The 16,487-nt window shown below is 50.4% G+C and overlaps 1 protein-coding gene across 1 annotated transcript; it reads left to right on the forward strand.

Moving 5' to 3' along the window:
- The first annotated feature begins 8,299 nt into the window (after positions 1–8,299).
- On the forward strand, positions 8,300–11,860 carry LOC144139531 (uncharacterized). The gene is made up of 2 exons (XM_077671844.1): positions 8,300–9,514; positions 10,194–11,860. Exons 1-2 carry the CDS (start codon positions 8,307–8,309, stop codon positions 11,149–11,151), a joined length of 2,166 nt encoding a protein of 721 aa, XP_077527970.1. The 5' UTR covers positions 8,300–8,306; the 3' UTR covers positions 11,152–11,860.
- Positions 11,861–16,487: the final 4,627 nt, after the last annotated feature.

Consider the following 16,487-nt stretch of genomic DNA (forward strand, 5'->3'; position numbering starts at 1 on the left):
CGTGTAGTTAGAATTTTGCTTGGCGTTGTAGAAGTTGTTATTGTTTGTGATCGAACTCACGAGAAGTAAGCGTGACTTTTGTGTTTTGTTCGAGAAGTGGTTCATGTGCGTGATCTAACACCGCGTAGTTAGACCTTTTGTTAGACGTTAGAGGAGAAGTTATTGTTCGCCATCGAACACGGCGTGAGGTAAGCGTAACTTTTGTGTTTTTCAATTGAAGAAGTGGTTCATGTGCGTGATCTAACACCACGTAGTTAGAACTTTTGCTCGGTTTCGGAAAAGTATTTATTGTTGGAGGTCGAACACAGCGTGAGGTAAGCGTAAGTTTTGTGTCGATCCTTGGAGAAGGGGTTAGTGTTTGCGATTTAACGCCACGTAAGGTAGGCGGAATCTGCGTGTCAGTGTTCATTTCGTCTCACCCTGATGGAGTGTACGAAATTGTTGTATATAAACACCGGAAGTAGTTGCGTTTAGTACTACGTGTTTATGGTCAGTTTGTATATTGAGGCATTTGTATGTGCCAGTTTGGTTGTCTTGCGTAATGGTGATGAGCCCAGCGCAATTTTATGGTTCAGTGTAAGAAGGGAAGCTACAGATTACTGTTGATTGACGTAGCCTAGCTCTGTGAGCTAGCTATCTGTAGGTCATGTTTCAGATAAGTGTTCGTATATCTGTGGACTTCCATGTTATGACAAGTTTCCTTTTCGTAAGTGTAGCGAAATGTTATGTTTTTCAAGGAGTCGTGTAAAGTCATACTTTGTTTTGCTGTACCGTCGTATCGGTCTCGTAGTTTTGACTTTTGTACTGTAGACTGTGGCGAAAGGCATGCGTTGCCTCGGTTGCCTCGAAGTACGGCAGTTGTAGCCGAGTAGTTTTGACAAATGGTCATGGGCAAAAAGGGGAATGCCTTTTGAGCTCCTGTTGGCGTCATCGCTCGTTTGCGTCATCTGCCTCATAAAGCTCCTATAGCCCATTCATGATTCTTTGGTACTGTTGCAGTTGTTGTTTTAACAACACCCAAAATTGAGGTCTGATTCTGAGCTTGTGCCACGAGATGAGCACTTCGAATCGTTTCAAGGGGTGTAATGTTTTAGCAGTCAGGTTGGTTTTGTTTTGTTATCATGGTCTGGCATTTCGAGTGGTGTTCAGAGGGCGCTTTCCGCATCGAGTGTGGTTCGACAATGGTTGTCCTGCCGAGTTAGTCATTTCTGCAGGAGCTTTGTGTTCGTGCCTTCTGTGGGTTCGTGGAGGAGACCACAAGAAAGCAGCAGTTCGGTGAACTCCGCCTCAAGCCCGGGATGAACCTGCGGACCACCCGCATCAATCCAGCCGAGCCGCGATGAGCCGCTCGTCATCCTGATGCATTGTCTGGCGGCGGGGGTGCTGTTGCGACGCTGATTCCCCGAAAACCTGCCGTTGACCCTCCGTCATCGACTTGCCACGAACCGGCGTATTCACAGTGGCGAACTTTGTGCCTACTTGAACTATGCGCCTTTCAGCGACCTCGTGGCTTCTCAAAGCGCCAACCGGCCAGCGGCAGTGCTAACAAAAGCAATGCTGGGCGCCCTGCACAACAAGCCTCGGCGGCGTGCCCGCGCCTCATTGTCATGCCCTCTTGTGGCGTGTTGTCTTCAATAGGCCACTCGAAGAATATTGCCACCGAGGGATGCAAGGCGTCTTCGTGGTAGTGCAACATCGCCAGGACAAAAGGGGGCTCTGACCACGGCGAATTGCCACGGCGGGAGCAACCTGGCGCTCACCTGCCCAGGAGAGGAGGGGTCTCGTGCGTGTTGCGCGTGTGTTTTGCGTGGTGGCGCTCCTATCAGTGCCATGACCTCCGTGATTGGTGCCTCCTGACGTCAGCCGGAGAAAAAGGGTGAAGGGGAAGGGACCCAACGTGCCTATTTAATCTCGCGCGCGCAGGAGCGCACTGCCCGCTCTCATACCAAGATGTAAATACTTGTATATAAAGTTTTCTTCTTCGTCAACTTGCCCATCATGACTGCCCCGGCACTTCACCAACCTCGGCCCACATCGACCACGCTACCATGGTTCGCAATAGTGGAGTCAGCGGTGAAATTCCCAACAGTGGAACCAGCCCCTGGCTTCCCAATAATACTCATGAGTACTGTGTACTCATGAGTACTGTGTACTCATGAGTACTCATACCCATTAGTACTCAAACTCATGAGTATGAGTACTGTACTCATGAGTACTCATACTCATGAGTAGTGTACTCATGAGTACTGTACTCACGAGTAGTGGACTTACCCCTGTACTCACTCGTCATCGTACTCACTGTTTTTTCTGGGTGTGTGATCACTCATCATCGTACTCACTCGTGAGTTTGAGTACAAATGAGTACAAATGAGCGTACTCACGAGTGAGTACGCCGACCTATGCTAGTAGGCCTACAAGGTAGGCCCAGAGGGCGCGTCGTGCTGGCTATTTCCCGTGACCATCGGGAGGTCGAGGTCGATCCGTCTCACCCATGTGTCAGATGAGGCGTCTCGGAGTCTATCGTGCGATAATAATAATAATATTATAATAATGTTTATTCAAGCTCATTTACATTGTAATATCCAGCCCGCATAAGCCAGAGTAGCTTGTGTGCGAAGCTGGGCAGTCTCGACTAAAATGGTAGTGGTCTTGTGGCAGATCGACCACCTGCTGACCGCACGCGACAGGGCTGCCCTCCTGCATGTAGAGATTCCATAGCCGGCCCAATCCGCACATGGGAGCGCTGCTCACTATCTTCGAGAAGGGCATCGAGGTGCCGAACCGACCCCGCCTGGAGCAGAATCACCAGACACTGGGGCAGCCCTGCAGATCACCACGATCCTCCACGGGGTCTGCAACAAGCGGGCCACACCGCCTCAGGCCATCCGCCACGATGCGGCCGCCCTGCTGCAAGACCAGCTGAGCAGCTACCAGCATCTCTTCACGGACGGCTCAGTCAAGCACAGCACGGGCGAGGCGGCGGCCGCGTGCACGGTGCCTGAGATGGGAGTCAGCTGGACCTTCCGCTTGCCCTTCCTGGCCTCCTCCACTCGGACGCAGCTGGCCGGGCTGCACCTGGCGGCCGACCTCGTCCTCGAGAGGGGGCCCCGGGTCATCCTCACGGTCTCCAGGTCGACCCTGCCACGCCTACACGCGCCCGACCAGCCCACCAACCGCAGCGGCTACCCGGAGCGCTCCCTAGCGGCCAAGCTGCACACGGTGGCCTCCCAAGGCTGCGACCTGCGGTTTTGGTGGCTAGCGGTTCCACTGGCTGCCGGACCACAGTGGCATCCGGGGCAACGAGGACGCCGACGTCCGAGTCACGGAGGCCCACCAGGAGGCCACCCCAGTTTTCCAAGATGTCACCGCCTTCGACAAGGGCCGCACCGTCCTGGCCCGCATGGTGCAGACGATGCACACCGACCCTCGGGTTGTGAGTGGCCTGGCGCCGCAGCCGCTATTCGCACACATCAGCATGGACGCCCGCTGCCTGCTGCTCCGCATGCAGTTCGACCACTGCAATGTGGAGGAGCCCCTGCACCTTGTCTCCCATACATGTGTGGACTGTCCGGAACCGGAGACGCTGGAACACCTACTCTGCTTCTGCCCCCACCACGCGGCGCCGAGAGCAGAGCTCCACCGAGCGCTCCAGCGTCGAGGCCTTCCTGGCGCCGGAATGGATGACCTTACATTCCCGAAGGAGCCTAAAAAAACCCAGCGGGAAGTCCTAACTCATCTGCTCCATTACCTGGAGAGGACTGGCCTCACGCAGCGGCTGTAGCCCGTAGTGCAGTGACTGACTGATGCGCCCGAACTGACAGCCCTATCTCTTATTCTTTATCCTCTCTTCATACCTTTCTCTCTTTCTCAACCTTATCCTTTCACTCCCCCTCTACTTCCCTTCCCCATCACTGGGTTGTATGCAGTTGAGCTCACAGCAGACCTCAGAAAAATCCCCAGTGCATTTTTTTTCCTCTTCATTTTCCTTTCCCGCACACCACAAACACCACCACCGACCGGCCTGGTGTCTTCACTGTTCGAGCGGAGTGGGTTGTGTGTTTCACACAGACAGTAAGATGCCTACGACACGGAAGGGAAACATCCCATATTCGTTGGCTACTATAAAGCTCAAGTCCTTCCACATTTCGTTCAGCTAAATGGCTATAGGACTCAGCCACAAATTTCAAACAAACCAGGTCTATTTCGTGCACTCCGTCGACTGCGTCTAGTTTTTCAGGTCATCCATCTCGAAAGAATGGAAGGGGACTAACATTTAACCTTTCGGTCCATTTTAAAGGGTTGAGACCTGGCTAATTTTCAGCATAGCTTGTGCGGAGCAACACACGTTCTTGGCCGAGCTGATTGTCGGGATTTGGAAATGAAAAACATGAAATGCTGTAACCGTGCCTTCTATTTCCTGTATCCATTGGTAACCGCCCCTCCCCACTAGCTGGCGTTGTGGTGTCCTCTCCAAGGTGCCTGCTCATGCCTGCTCATGGCCTCAATGCCTGCTCATGGCCTTTCCAATTTAGCCTTTCCTCAATAAATACCTACCCAAATAAAAACGATACAATAAAGGCAACAGTACTGGTGCATACTCCCAAATTCAAGCGAACTAGCCAGCTGAAATAGTCTCGTACACGCGCAAAAAATATACATAACAATACACTTATAAATACAGACATGTCGCGCAGTATGTCATGGACGGGAGACAGCCTGAATCAGTCTTTTAGAAGACATAAAAATATAGAGACTTCCCTGAGCGCCCGCTTCTTGCCATCTGTAAAATACTTATCCGTAAATTTATGGGTGGTGCACTGCTCTTGCATGCGCAGAATAATTGTTTTTGTTTGTTTCATAATTCCAAGTGGCATGCGGAAAAGTTTACAATGCTAAGGCAAATTTATGTGTGTGTACGAGTCTCCTCGTCTCTCTTGCACGTTGTCATGTTTCTTCTGACCTATAACAACAACCCTGCCCCCTTCAACAAAACACCCCGGCCCGTTCCCAAGAGGGAAGACGATAGCACTCATCGGTAAGAGAACTGCAAAGTGTCCAAACAAAGTCATACACACGTTTTAAGAGGTGCACGGTGACGGTGTTAACAGTATTTAAAGAACCCGTTATCCCGCGACGACCGCCGATTATTGCGTCCTTTGACTGAAACCCGCAAGTAGAGGTAACCAGGACAGTCGTGTTCGTTTCCTTTATTGTGGAAGCACGTATCCTGCATCCTGCGCAACGTGGGAATGCAGCCGTCGCAAAACTTGAAGGTGGTGGTGGGTATAGACATTTTTTAAGATGATATTCTTTCTTGGGCTATACCCACAGCCAAATCTAAACGTCAAACTCCCGTTTAATGTTCATACTTGTCAACATTGTTCAACAAGAACAAGAGATTACGCAAATATGAAGCAGAAAATCAATACATGAGTGATATTTGCAGGGTTCCTTTATTTAAAATTCGCGGATGCTTGGTTCGTGCGATAACAAATAAAATACTACATTAAATGCAGATAATCGTAACCTACTGTTGCCCACTCTACCTGGCGGCAATTAAAAAAAATCAAATGGCAACAGCAACGAAAGGTTCTACTAGATAGGTTTCACGTTCCACATGAAACGCTCGTGGAGTAGGGCAACGTGGCTCTATAAACGTTGTAGTATGCTGCCTCGATCCACGTGCGTCTCCGCCGTACGGCAGCGCTGGCATCGAGGCACCCAAGTTGGAGCAGTAGAACACGGTAAATTTAAATTTACTTGAGCAATCCTCTAACCTGTTATCTTGGGAGGAACGAGACGGGAGAGGAACCGCATGAGAGGTGAGCGGGAAAGAGAAGGGAGATATTTACTTGCCAGGGGCGCCAGTCGACTGTCGTCTTTCGTCGACATTTGCAACGAAAGGAGCAGATGCGGGATAATTTTTTTTATTTGCAAAAGATACAATGACGCCATGTTACCCTTTAGCGAATTTTGGCGTCTACGGGAGAGGGGGTAGCTTATGGAAATGGATGAAAAATTTGATATACCCAATAATGTACGAAGCTAACGGCAATGGTGCATCCACAGAAGGAGCGGTTCCTCACACCACCACCAGAGGCCGACTGTGTTCGATCTCTGGGCAAATACCTAGTGGCGCCCCCTGGCTCTGACGTCGGCTTAGGGACTCGCGCCGCTGTCGTCTGCTACACTCGCCCCGCTAATACACTCGCGTCGCTTGTGAGGGGCAGCGGTGGCTTCTGTTAGAAATCGCCCGCTTTGATGTTTTAGTACATTAAAAAGCGTATTTCCAGTAATTCCGGTATTTTGCCAGCTTCTGACACATCTTAATACATTCAAGCTGTATACCGCACAAGTTTGCAACCCGCCAGGAGACAACAGCTTTCTTCAGAGCATCGGTCAGATGATCGTGTGCAACTCGTCCTTTCTGGCATATTTGCGAGTTTCAGTGCTCTGAGCTCCTCGATAACTATTCAAAATGCGTAGGCTTCCCTGAAGTATTTACACACACTACAGCCCGTTGTGCTACGCACCAAGCAGCGAGCCCCTACACGCGCATGGCACAGCAGGAAATAAAACGGCTGTCTTCTATTTCTTTCGTTGTTGTTGACTTGTATTAGACGAAGGTTTTTTCTGCATACCTAGCTCATCATTTTTTGGCACCGTCACAAACGTCTTTTTAGGAGGTTTGGGGATGTTTGGAAGGCTCACGAAGTTCATGATTTTATTTGGGGCTGTAAGGCATACAGCATACTGAAATTGGCTTTCGTTATAGCTACGTACAAGAAAGTGCATATCCTCATCCATTGCATTGCTTGTTTATTCACATGCAAACGCAATGAGAAGGTTTGTGCTACGCCACCGCGAAACAGTGCAGACCACGTTGTCCGGAGTACTTGAAGGCGCCTTTTGTGCCCCTAATTTCTATCGTAACCATCGTTATAGTCATGAACTAAATCTCAGCTAGAAGAGTTTTTCACATGATTGCGGTGTTGAAAGCTTGATATACCCGTTAGCGCACGCAATAAATAGTATACGTGCCGGTTTTCAGTATAAAAATAATCTAAATCGATGAATATGCCCAAGCAGCTCCTTATTGTTTTCCAACCTCTTCAGACGTAATGAAGAAATCCTGGCCTATTCGGGATAACGTTCCATGAACTCAAGAAAATTACACTTACTGTCTTGTCCTGGAATGAGAAGCCCGCCCACTAATCAGCTCGATTGTACTGTTAAAAATTTTTTTCCTCGTCCTCCTCCTTTTGCACCTCCTCTTGAGTGCAGTTTTACAATAACGCATATCAATCGGGAAGATATGGCTGTGGGAAATGTACCGAAGTGTCCCTCTAGGTCTTAACAAACATAGTATTACTGTATTCTTAGCGTACACGTGACTCGTTTTGCTCCATAGGCATCCATACTGGTTACACAATAGGTTATATGCAATTAAGCTTCATTTTTTGCGCCCCACAGTGCACTTTGGCCTACTTTCATGACGTGACAACGTCAAGGTATGTGATGCCATACTTTCAATCGTTCAGCAAGATTGTAAAAACTGTTTTGGCTTCCATACGATTACCGGGAATCGTAATTCTTTCTTCCAAAACGGACAGCCTCGAAGGCCTGGAATTTGTTTTGGTCTTGCAGTTTCGCTGTTGTCGGTTACTACACTCTGTCTGCTCCCTTTTGTCGAAAGATTGCTTAACACAGACGCTGGCGCATATAGCTCCGACTCTTCGCGCTCAGCACAGGACCGTGCACATGTTCGCAGAAATTGGCGACGTCGGCGATGTTTCTTCCGCAGCGGTAACAAAAACGGCGCTTTAAATCCTGGTTTGAGCTGGTGTATGTGATTTAAAAACTTTTATTACAATAAAAAGTTGCGCATATGCGCAAAACTGGTTCGGACAAGCATCAAAAGTCAGCGGAGCGCAAATGAACCGCAGTGAGAGCGAGCCTGACTGAAGCAGACGACAAATGTGAGAATCCCAAAGCCGAAGTCACAAAGGCGCGCTTCGCAGCGCCGTCTGTGGTCGTGCTCACCGCCATCGCTTCTGCTACAGGTTGCACTCGCCAGTATTATTGGGCAACGGGTTTTATCACCATGCCATTTCATTTATTTTACGCCCATATATTCTTTCCTAGGTAATAAATTAAACCAATAAGTTCGAATCAGAGCTCTGTGCATGGATTAATCCTCCTTGTGGGAATGTTATCATCATCAACTCGTCCACGCGCCGCGAAGGAACATCGAGCCCCGCAGTACAACAACCACGGCGCTATCAACGGTACGTTTGCCTCCCGGCATGACGAATCAAACTTCGGACATGGCAGCGCCAAAGACCCACGACATGTCGTACACCGAACAGATCGTGGCCCGCTTGACACCGCGAGGTCTGCGGTTTGAACGCGCCTGTACGCAAGCCGATGACCGCGACTGCTGGCTTTGTGGGGAACTCGACGCTTGGAACAAGGTGTTAACCCTCGTCAGTCTCGAGCTCATCGAAGCCGTGCCAGGGTGGCTTACCCTCCGCTCGACGCCCGCAAAGCAGCGCCAATACCGGTCCGAGGAAGAGCTTTACGACGCCGCGTACGTATTCTGCTGGCTTCCGAAAGTGCACCGATGCGTCCAGGCAATCAGGCTCGAAGGTGCGAACTTGGAGATTTTCTATCGGCCGGCCTACGCGTTCGCCTCAGCCCTGTGTCGAAGCTGTAATATCCGAGATCTGGCGCTGCGCGGCACTCCGAACACCTTCATCTGCGAAGAGGAACTGGTCGAAGGATTGGGTGGCCTGGCTGTCCTCGAGAACTTCGAATTTGCCTGTTCCCTCATCAACCAGACCATCGCTAGCCACTTGGTCGTTCTACTTAGACGCAACGTGAAACAGATAGCTAGCGTAGTCATCGAGAGCAACCGTATGTCGAACGGCACTGCCAACCAGCTCCTTCGGGCGCTACACAGCTGTCACGCTCTTAACCAGCTCTCCCTTGCCAATAACCCGCTGGACCCAAAATGTATCAGGACTCTGTCGCGGCTGCTTCGATCCTCCAAGACCCTGAAGAAGCTGGACTTGTCTGGTTGTTTTCGATTGAACGCGGACATTCGCACTCTTTCCGAAGCACTCGAGACGAACACGTCTCTCATGGAACTAAGCTTAGGGCGCTGTCAAACAAACTTAGTCTCTGTACTGGAAGCTCTGAAAGTGAACAACACCTTGCAGCGCATGGACTTGACTCGCTCCGCGCTCGACGACAACGAAGTGGCGACACTTTCGTCCGTGCTGCAGCGCAACACGGGATTACGTCATCTGGTCTTAGAGCAGTGTGGTATCAATGACGACGCTGCTGAGGCGCTCGCAGCAGCCCTGCGGACGAACTGTACGCTCGAGACGGTTAACCTCAAGAGCAACAGCGTCAGCGTCATTGCCGTCGCTGCTTTCTGCGAAGCACTCCGAAACAACGATTCCGTAAAGATGGTCCTGTTCTGTTCGGTTTTGGGATCACACCAGGACAGGTAAGTCTAAGGTAGACATGAACCACAGCACTGCGCGCTGGATGCAGGGATATGATTGAGCGTCCGCTTAGGTGAATACCTCAGTTTTAAAAGTAGTCGCAATAAGATGACCTTGTTGCATCTCCACACTCTCGAGTGCCCAGTGGGGGGTGGAGGAGGCCTGGACCCTGCTACCGCAACTCCTTCAGTGCGTGAACATGTTCATGAATTCAGAAAGGGTGTAGGCGATTACTAAAATTACGTCTTGGCCACGACGTTGGAGGGCCCGGACATTGGCGCCTGATGATATTCACGGTTTTATCTGATCGCTTCTTCCTGCAATACCCTTTAGCAAACATTCATACATCTGCAACATTATGCCTTTTGTTAGCTCAGAATACCGAACTAAATTTCTTTTTTTTATAGAGTACATAGTTTCTGATTTGACTAAAAGTATACAAAGAAAGAACTCATCTGAAGAAACTCCGACAAGCGCGCATTTCTACACGCATGTTTCCCTGTATTTTGTACACTTATTCCCAAACAGTCTCTGGCTTTCTGTACACCCTTCATCATGCCTATGAATTTCACCGTGCTTACGGTTAATTGAGAATTGCTAAAGTACGCGTCCGCTCTTTTATTTTAAATTGAAGGGTGTGATAACTGTGATAACTAAAATACCTCCTTCTTCTTTCTGCAGGACAAATCTGTCGTTTCTAATGGACGAAGACAACGGCTACGGTCGAATACAGATGACGTGGTGCGCTGTGGACATTCCGCCGCTCTCCGCGGCGGTGGCCCGCGTTTCCGAGTCACCCACGGAGCTCCACCTTGTCCCCATCTATCACCTGGACGAAGAGAGTGTCTGCGCCCTGCTCGAAAACCTCGCCACTAACACGAGGGTCCTCGTCTTGACGATAGAGCTGGGACAACGCTGCAGGGAAGCTATCGACGCCTTGTATTGCGCTCTTCCACAGAACCAGAGCATCCGGCGCCTCGGGGTCACCGCCGCCATCGACAATGCCTCAGATTGCGGGATGTTCTCGTTGGTCGCAAAGGCCCTCGTGCTTAACAACACTGTGACCGATGTTTCCATGCGGAGTGAAATCACAAGTCTTCGTTCTATCAAGTCCATAGCGCATCTGCTGTCAAAGAACACCAGCATAACGAAGCTTGCAGTGAACATCAACCAAGCGTTTCCCATCAAGCGCTTGGCCATCTTGTCACGAGGCCTGACCAAGAACAAGAACGTCTCGGAATTCCCGCTGCCCGAGCAGTCTTCAGCGAACTGTGTCACCCGGCGCGTACTTAACGCACTGAGGAGGAACGCATGCCTGCAGAATTCCGCCATCAGGTTCGTGACGAAGCAGCGGCAAGACAGACGGGCGGCACAGGCCTTTGAAGAATTGTGCGGCAGTGCCTCGTTCCTTGCGCAAGTGATGGAAGTAATGGGACAAAGCGAAGAAGAGGCCAGATCCACCGCGCTGTCGGCACGTCACTACATCCAGACCAACTACTTTCGCCTCGTCGGCGTCGTCCGGGAGAGTGTCGCCTGCTACCCGAGCGCGAGCGTTCAGCTAGGTGACCTGAACCAAGATTGCCTGTGCAGTATTGTGAAACACCTCAAGTTGTCCGACGTGGTTCAGACGGAGCCCTAGGACGTTTACATCCTTACATTCTTTAAGGGTGGTTGTTGAGAATCCTGAAGATTACAACTCGAGGTATCAGCTAAGTTTATAATAACTATCGCGCCACGCACCCGTCAGCAGACGCCATGTTTTTGACACTCAAAGCCCGCTACATGTGAACGATTAATGTTGTGTCACGAGGCAGCCATTCCTCGCGATTTAATTTCTTCCTATGTCTTTGCAGTGCATCTGTATCTCATCCTCATTGAACTCGTTCTTCGCGAGTAGACACCTCATTTTTGTGCGCTCTTATATACGGGACAATATGGGGAAACTTTCTCAAGAGTCAGCGTGCCGAGTTCAGTGAAAAAAAGAGTGAAGCATACTCGAAGAGAGTGTCATGTCATTAGTGGATCTATCATGAACGGGCTGTAGCGTGGAGAAGATGTTTGCGCAGATGTAATTGTGATTTTAGGTGCGGAATACCTTAGGACCGCAGAATGTCCGTCTGCGTCCGTGCGCATAGCATTTACAATCGCAAAAAATCACGCAGGCTGTGGCAGGATTTGAGCCTGTGTCTGGCAGACCAGACAGAGTTAGTGTCAGTCGTTTTACCCATTGGGCTACGACCGTGAGTTAGTACCCGAGAGTCAAACGGCTTACTCCCTCGCCTGTAACGGTGCGGAGTACCTTAGGACCTCCCAATGTCCGTCCGCGTCCATCCGTGCGCACACCACCATCAAGCAAAAATCAAGAGAAATTCGATTTGAACCGTGAGTTAGTTTCCATTAGGGAATAATGAAGATGCAACTCACGGCTCAAATCAAATAACGGTCGGGCACAACTCGGAGGTCACTCGGGGCACAACTTAGATCTCATTCCGAGTCCCCGTACTCCGCACCCTCTCCATCATCGACGGACTGGAGATGCTGCCATTTTTTGTTTAAGGTTTCTCTGGACAAACGTGAAACAGACATGTTCAGCTTCTGATGGACGGTTCGCACCAGGTGCATATACGGCTAGTCATCCCCGTGAAGATTGGCGATGAACGGTAGACCGTCGGCTGTATAATAAATTAATGTTTCGGGGGTTAAATGAGTGTAGTCGATTCAAAACAAGCACCGGGATGGAGTCATGGGAACTGTTTGATGTACAGCGCAAAAAAAAAATTCCCCCGCATTTCCCCGAAGGGGAGTATGAGGAAGTGTGAAGCACGGGGTGATGCTATGAGGGGGAGTTTGTTGAAGTTTGGTGGCATTTTGCCCGTTAGTTACATTAACACCCCCTCGTGATCACGTTCGGCTTAACACGCCTCGTTTGTCCCTCTGCGGAAATCTTGGTGAATTAACGTGTATGTTCGAGAGGAGGTGCGCACCGCACCGCAGCGCACCGCAGCTGCGAAGCGCCGACCGGAGTGAAGGGAGAGGAGGCGCAGTCACGTGAGAGAATGCAGAACTAGCGGGTTTGTAGTATCACGTGTACACCACGCAGTTATCAAGCCGCTATAACGCCGCTGAGTCGCCAACGCACGCCGCTGACGACGTAGTTTGAATGCGTTAAAGATATAAGGCGCGTTACTAACACTGATATCAACGTCGCGTCCGTGGCTTAGTCGGTAGAGCGTCGCGCTGCGGCCGCGAAGTCCGCAGATCGAAACCTGGCGCCGGATGCTGTTTTTTTTTTATATAGTGTAGTGGCCTGGCTGGCGCGCCGAGAGAGGGTGTTGCGAGCTGGAGAGTAGTAAAGGGGCTTTAGGAGAGTAGGCGAGGGGGGAGAGGAGGCGCTATGCGAGCGCGACGATTCAGGCTCGCTTAAGAAGTGCATTCGCACTTATTCCTGGCCAATCTCCCACGTGGGTATGTGCCATGTCAGCGGCCAGGCAGCGCGCGCCCATCTCCCCCCGTTGCTAAGGAAGACGAAGAGCGCGCGCACCCTCAGCTGTTGCTATGCGGACGGCGGAAGGTTCGGGGTCGCTTATAAAGTGCATTCGCACTTAAAAAGACAAAGGACAAAATTCACAAAGACAAAGCGCTAGCTTGAAACTGTTTATTGAAAGAAGCACACATAACAGCGTACATGATAGACAACCTACGCGACGCAAACCAAAAACAAGAAAAAAATCCCGCCATCTCCACGAAGTGAATGATGATGAGAGGGGCGAAGCCAAAATGCTTATCGGTAAATCCGTGAAACATTCGCCCACACATCATATAAAGACTAGACTCGTCAAGTTTTCCGCCGCTCCGTTGACAGCCTGTCGACGACGTCGATGTTTGTGGTGATTATGTAGGGCTGTTTGGGATGATGAGAATCTCCATGGGTAAGTTGGTGAATTCGGTATGTGACATTTTAGCTACCTTGGCCGTCGCCTTCTGCAGAGCGTCTTGTGTCGCGTACCCTCGGTACGTGTCTTCAGCTCTCAGGCGACGAACGACCTCTTCTTCTCCTCCTTGTTGGGTAGCAACGAACGCGTTGAACGTTATGACCTCTTCGGCCAATCTTTGGTTGGCCAATCCCTAGGGGGATCCTGCCACAATCATCATCAATGTGCCGTGTACGGCCGGGACAGGGCCCGAGCAAGAGGAGCTTCGCCCCTAAAATAAATTTGATACCCCACTACGCAATCTTATCGCCCCCTTCCCGAGCCACGGGCTTCCAAATAAGCAATCTCTTTTGCCGATAAAGTAATTGATGCTTGATTAATGCATCCGTCTCCGGCTTTGAAAATTTCTAGCGCTTCCACTATTTCTCTGGTTGTTTGTCTCTTGCTTTTGGGCAAAATCTTGCTCTTCGAAAACAAAGGCACGCATCCACAATCGCGACAGTGCTGCCCAATGTGGCCCTGCTTCTGCCGCACGTTATAGTTGTGCTCCCTCAATCTGCACTTTGGCCTACGTATTGCTTGCCACATCAAGTCGGATAGGAGTACACCACGCCTTCTGCACACGGTACAAACTGGTTTTCGTGCTTTATCGAGCACTCTTTCGGTTTTGGGCCAACTGGATTCGTCTGCTTGCAGAGCCGCGATAAATTATTTGGCGCGGTAAACAAAACGTCGACCTTTGCGCGCATTCCCGCTCTCTTACTACATGGTTCGTGAGCGATTTGCGCGCGTCCTTGGTTTTTAGTGTCATGTTTAAGTTTTGCGGCCAACGCTTCACCCACTGAAATAAGTAAAGGTTTCGGCGGATACCCCGAGGCAGAGAGTCTTTCCTCTTGCTAGATAAAACTCTCTTTTATGGTGTGGGCGCATGCTTTTTCTATAGCGTTGCTGAAGCACAGCCCCACAATACGTCCCTTAACCAGCTTCGAATGCGCAGAGTTAAATGGTAAAAGGGCCTTCTTGGCACACGCGGTTCGTTAAGCCAGCAAACGTGGTCTTGGTAGAAACGGATCCCGAGATCTAGAAATTTCATGCTGTTTTATTCGGGAAACTCGTGCGTTAAAGTAAGAGGGCTAAGATATTGACTAAAAACTGATAAAGTGGTATTAAAAAAGCTTTCAACATGCCCGTCGGCTGTGTTATGAGTATCAAAAAGTCGTCCACAAATCTAAAAACATTAACAATACGAGGGTCACCCAAGTCGTTGCACATGTCACAGGATCCAGGGCACAAATCGCTAATGACAGGTGCAATGCAGGAACCTATACAGATGCCTTTTCTTTGCAGGTAGGTGCCATGGTTGATTGAGGGGCTTAACGCGCCGACGCAACGCAGGCGATGAGGCGCGCCGTAGTGGAGGGCTCCTGATTAATTTTGGCCACCTGGGGTTCTTTAACTTGCGCCGAAATCTCGTACACACGGGCGTTTTTGCTTTTCGCCTCCATCAGAAAAACGGCCGCCGCGGCCGGGAATCGAACCCGTGACCTCGTGCTCAGCAGCACAACACCTTAGCCACTGAGCCACCACGGCGGGTAGGGGCCATGGCCCCATTCCGCGTAGGTGCTATTAAGATAGACATCGAGCAGTTCTAAAAAACCGGCAACACTAATCCCTGAGGCATTTTGGAAGTCAACATCACCATACCTGTCAATGGCATCTTCAACACAACGAAGAATGCCAGCATGAGGCAACGAGTAAAATAGGTCCTTAATATCGACTGAAAAAGCAGTTAAACTTTCCTTCTCATTACATTTTACAGTATCAATCGCTTCAGAATTCTGAATCATATACGGATCGTCGCAACTTAGTTTATTGAGTCGCTCCTGTAAAAAGAGCGCTACTGAATTCTGCCAAGCCCCCGTCTCCGATACTATTACTAGAGTCCTTCAATGTAAAGCATTGAAGGACTCTGCTATTACTTTGGGGGGAAGGGGGGGGGGTATTACCACTTTGTGTGTTTTGGCTACAAAAAGTAAATACAGGCTGCATTTTTTATAATTGCTTATGCTACGAGTAAGGCTCGTTAAATCCAATTGCTGGCACATGGTCTTAGCCCTACGTTTAACCATCCGCAACGAAACATTGTCGTTACGCGCGAACAACGCATGTACGGCCTCAGAAGCCTTTCGCTTAAAAACATCGTTTCGCCGTCCCTTTCCCCCTACAACTGCCCGCACTGTTACATACCTCTCACCACTTACCACCTTGTTTTCTCTTGTCCTCACCCCCCTAACCCCATCCTATCCGCAAACCCAGATCAGTGCATGAGAGGCCGAGCTGACCAGCTCAGCACCAGAGCGACAAGCCCTGGTGCAACGAGCTCTGGACGCAGCTCTGACTCGCGGCCTCCTGGACTTGGGAGGCTGAGCACATCGTGGTGTGCACAATAAAAGTTTATTCCTCCTCTTCCTTGGCAACACGGCAAAAAACCCCTTCCTTCTCCGCAGGCAAAACACACAGGCGCAGCTGCACGAGAGAAGTTGACACTTTCCCCAAACACACACCTTTCTGGGGGCACTAGGAGTGTGCTAGGACGTCCACTCCTTGTCATACAAACATATCGCCTTCGTTCTCAGGACCCAACCTCGAAACGACCCTCACCATTCCCGGCAGCTCCGCGGCCTTTTTCTTCGGTTCCATGGCATGCTTTGGACCGAGCTGTAGAACACGGCGGGCGTGGTCGGGGAGTGCGGCGTCGCCGATTATGTGAACTTGGTTTCCTGACCGCGAGGTCCTGTCTGGCTGTGCTGACCGGAGGAAGGCCCCAGAGTGGTTTGCCACTGCGACTCGGTCGGCCAGTTAATCAGCCGGCAATATTCACGCCACTTGACCTTGGCTGTTGCAGCCGTCTCACGCTAGTTCACCCCGACGAACAGACAATCTCTGTATAGACGAGCTTGTCTTAGCCATTCGGTCCGCAGAATCCTGCATATCCTTGTGCCATGCCCTACGGATGGCTGGAAGCCACCCAAGAGGGCTGAAA

The sequence above is a fragment of the Haemaphysalis longicornis genome, unplaced genomic scaffold (assembly GCF_048455015.1).
Source record: "Haemaphysalis longicornis isolate Haplotype H1 unplaced genomic scaffold, Haemaphysalis longicornis Haplotype H1 scaffold_5, whole genome shotgun sequence".
Taxonomy (NCBI): domain Eukaryota; kingdom Metazoa; phylum Arthropoda; class Arachnida; order Ixodida; family Ixodidae; genus Haemaphysalis; species Haemaphysalis longicornis.

Excerpts from the sequence above, each read along its gene's own strand:
- LOC144139531 (XM_077671844.1), top strand. The coding sequence starts at position 8,307 with ATGACGAATCAAACTTCGGACATGGCAGCGCCAAAGACCCACGACATG. Across the intron at positions 9,515-10,193 it reads TTGGGATCACACCAGGACAG|GACAAATCTGTCGTTTCTAA; the intron begins GTAAGTCTAAGG and ends TTCTTTCTGCAG.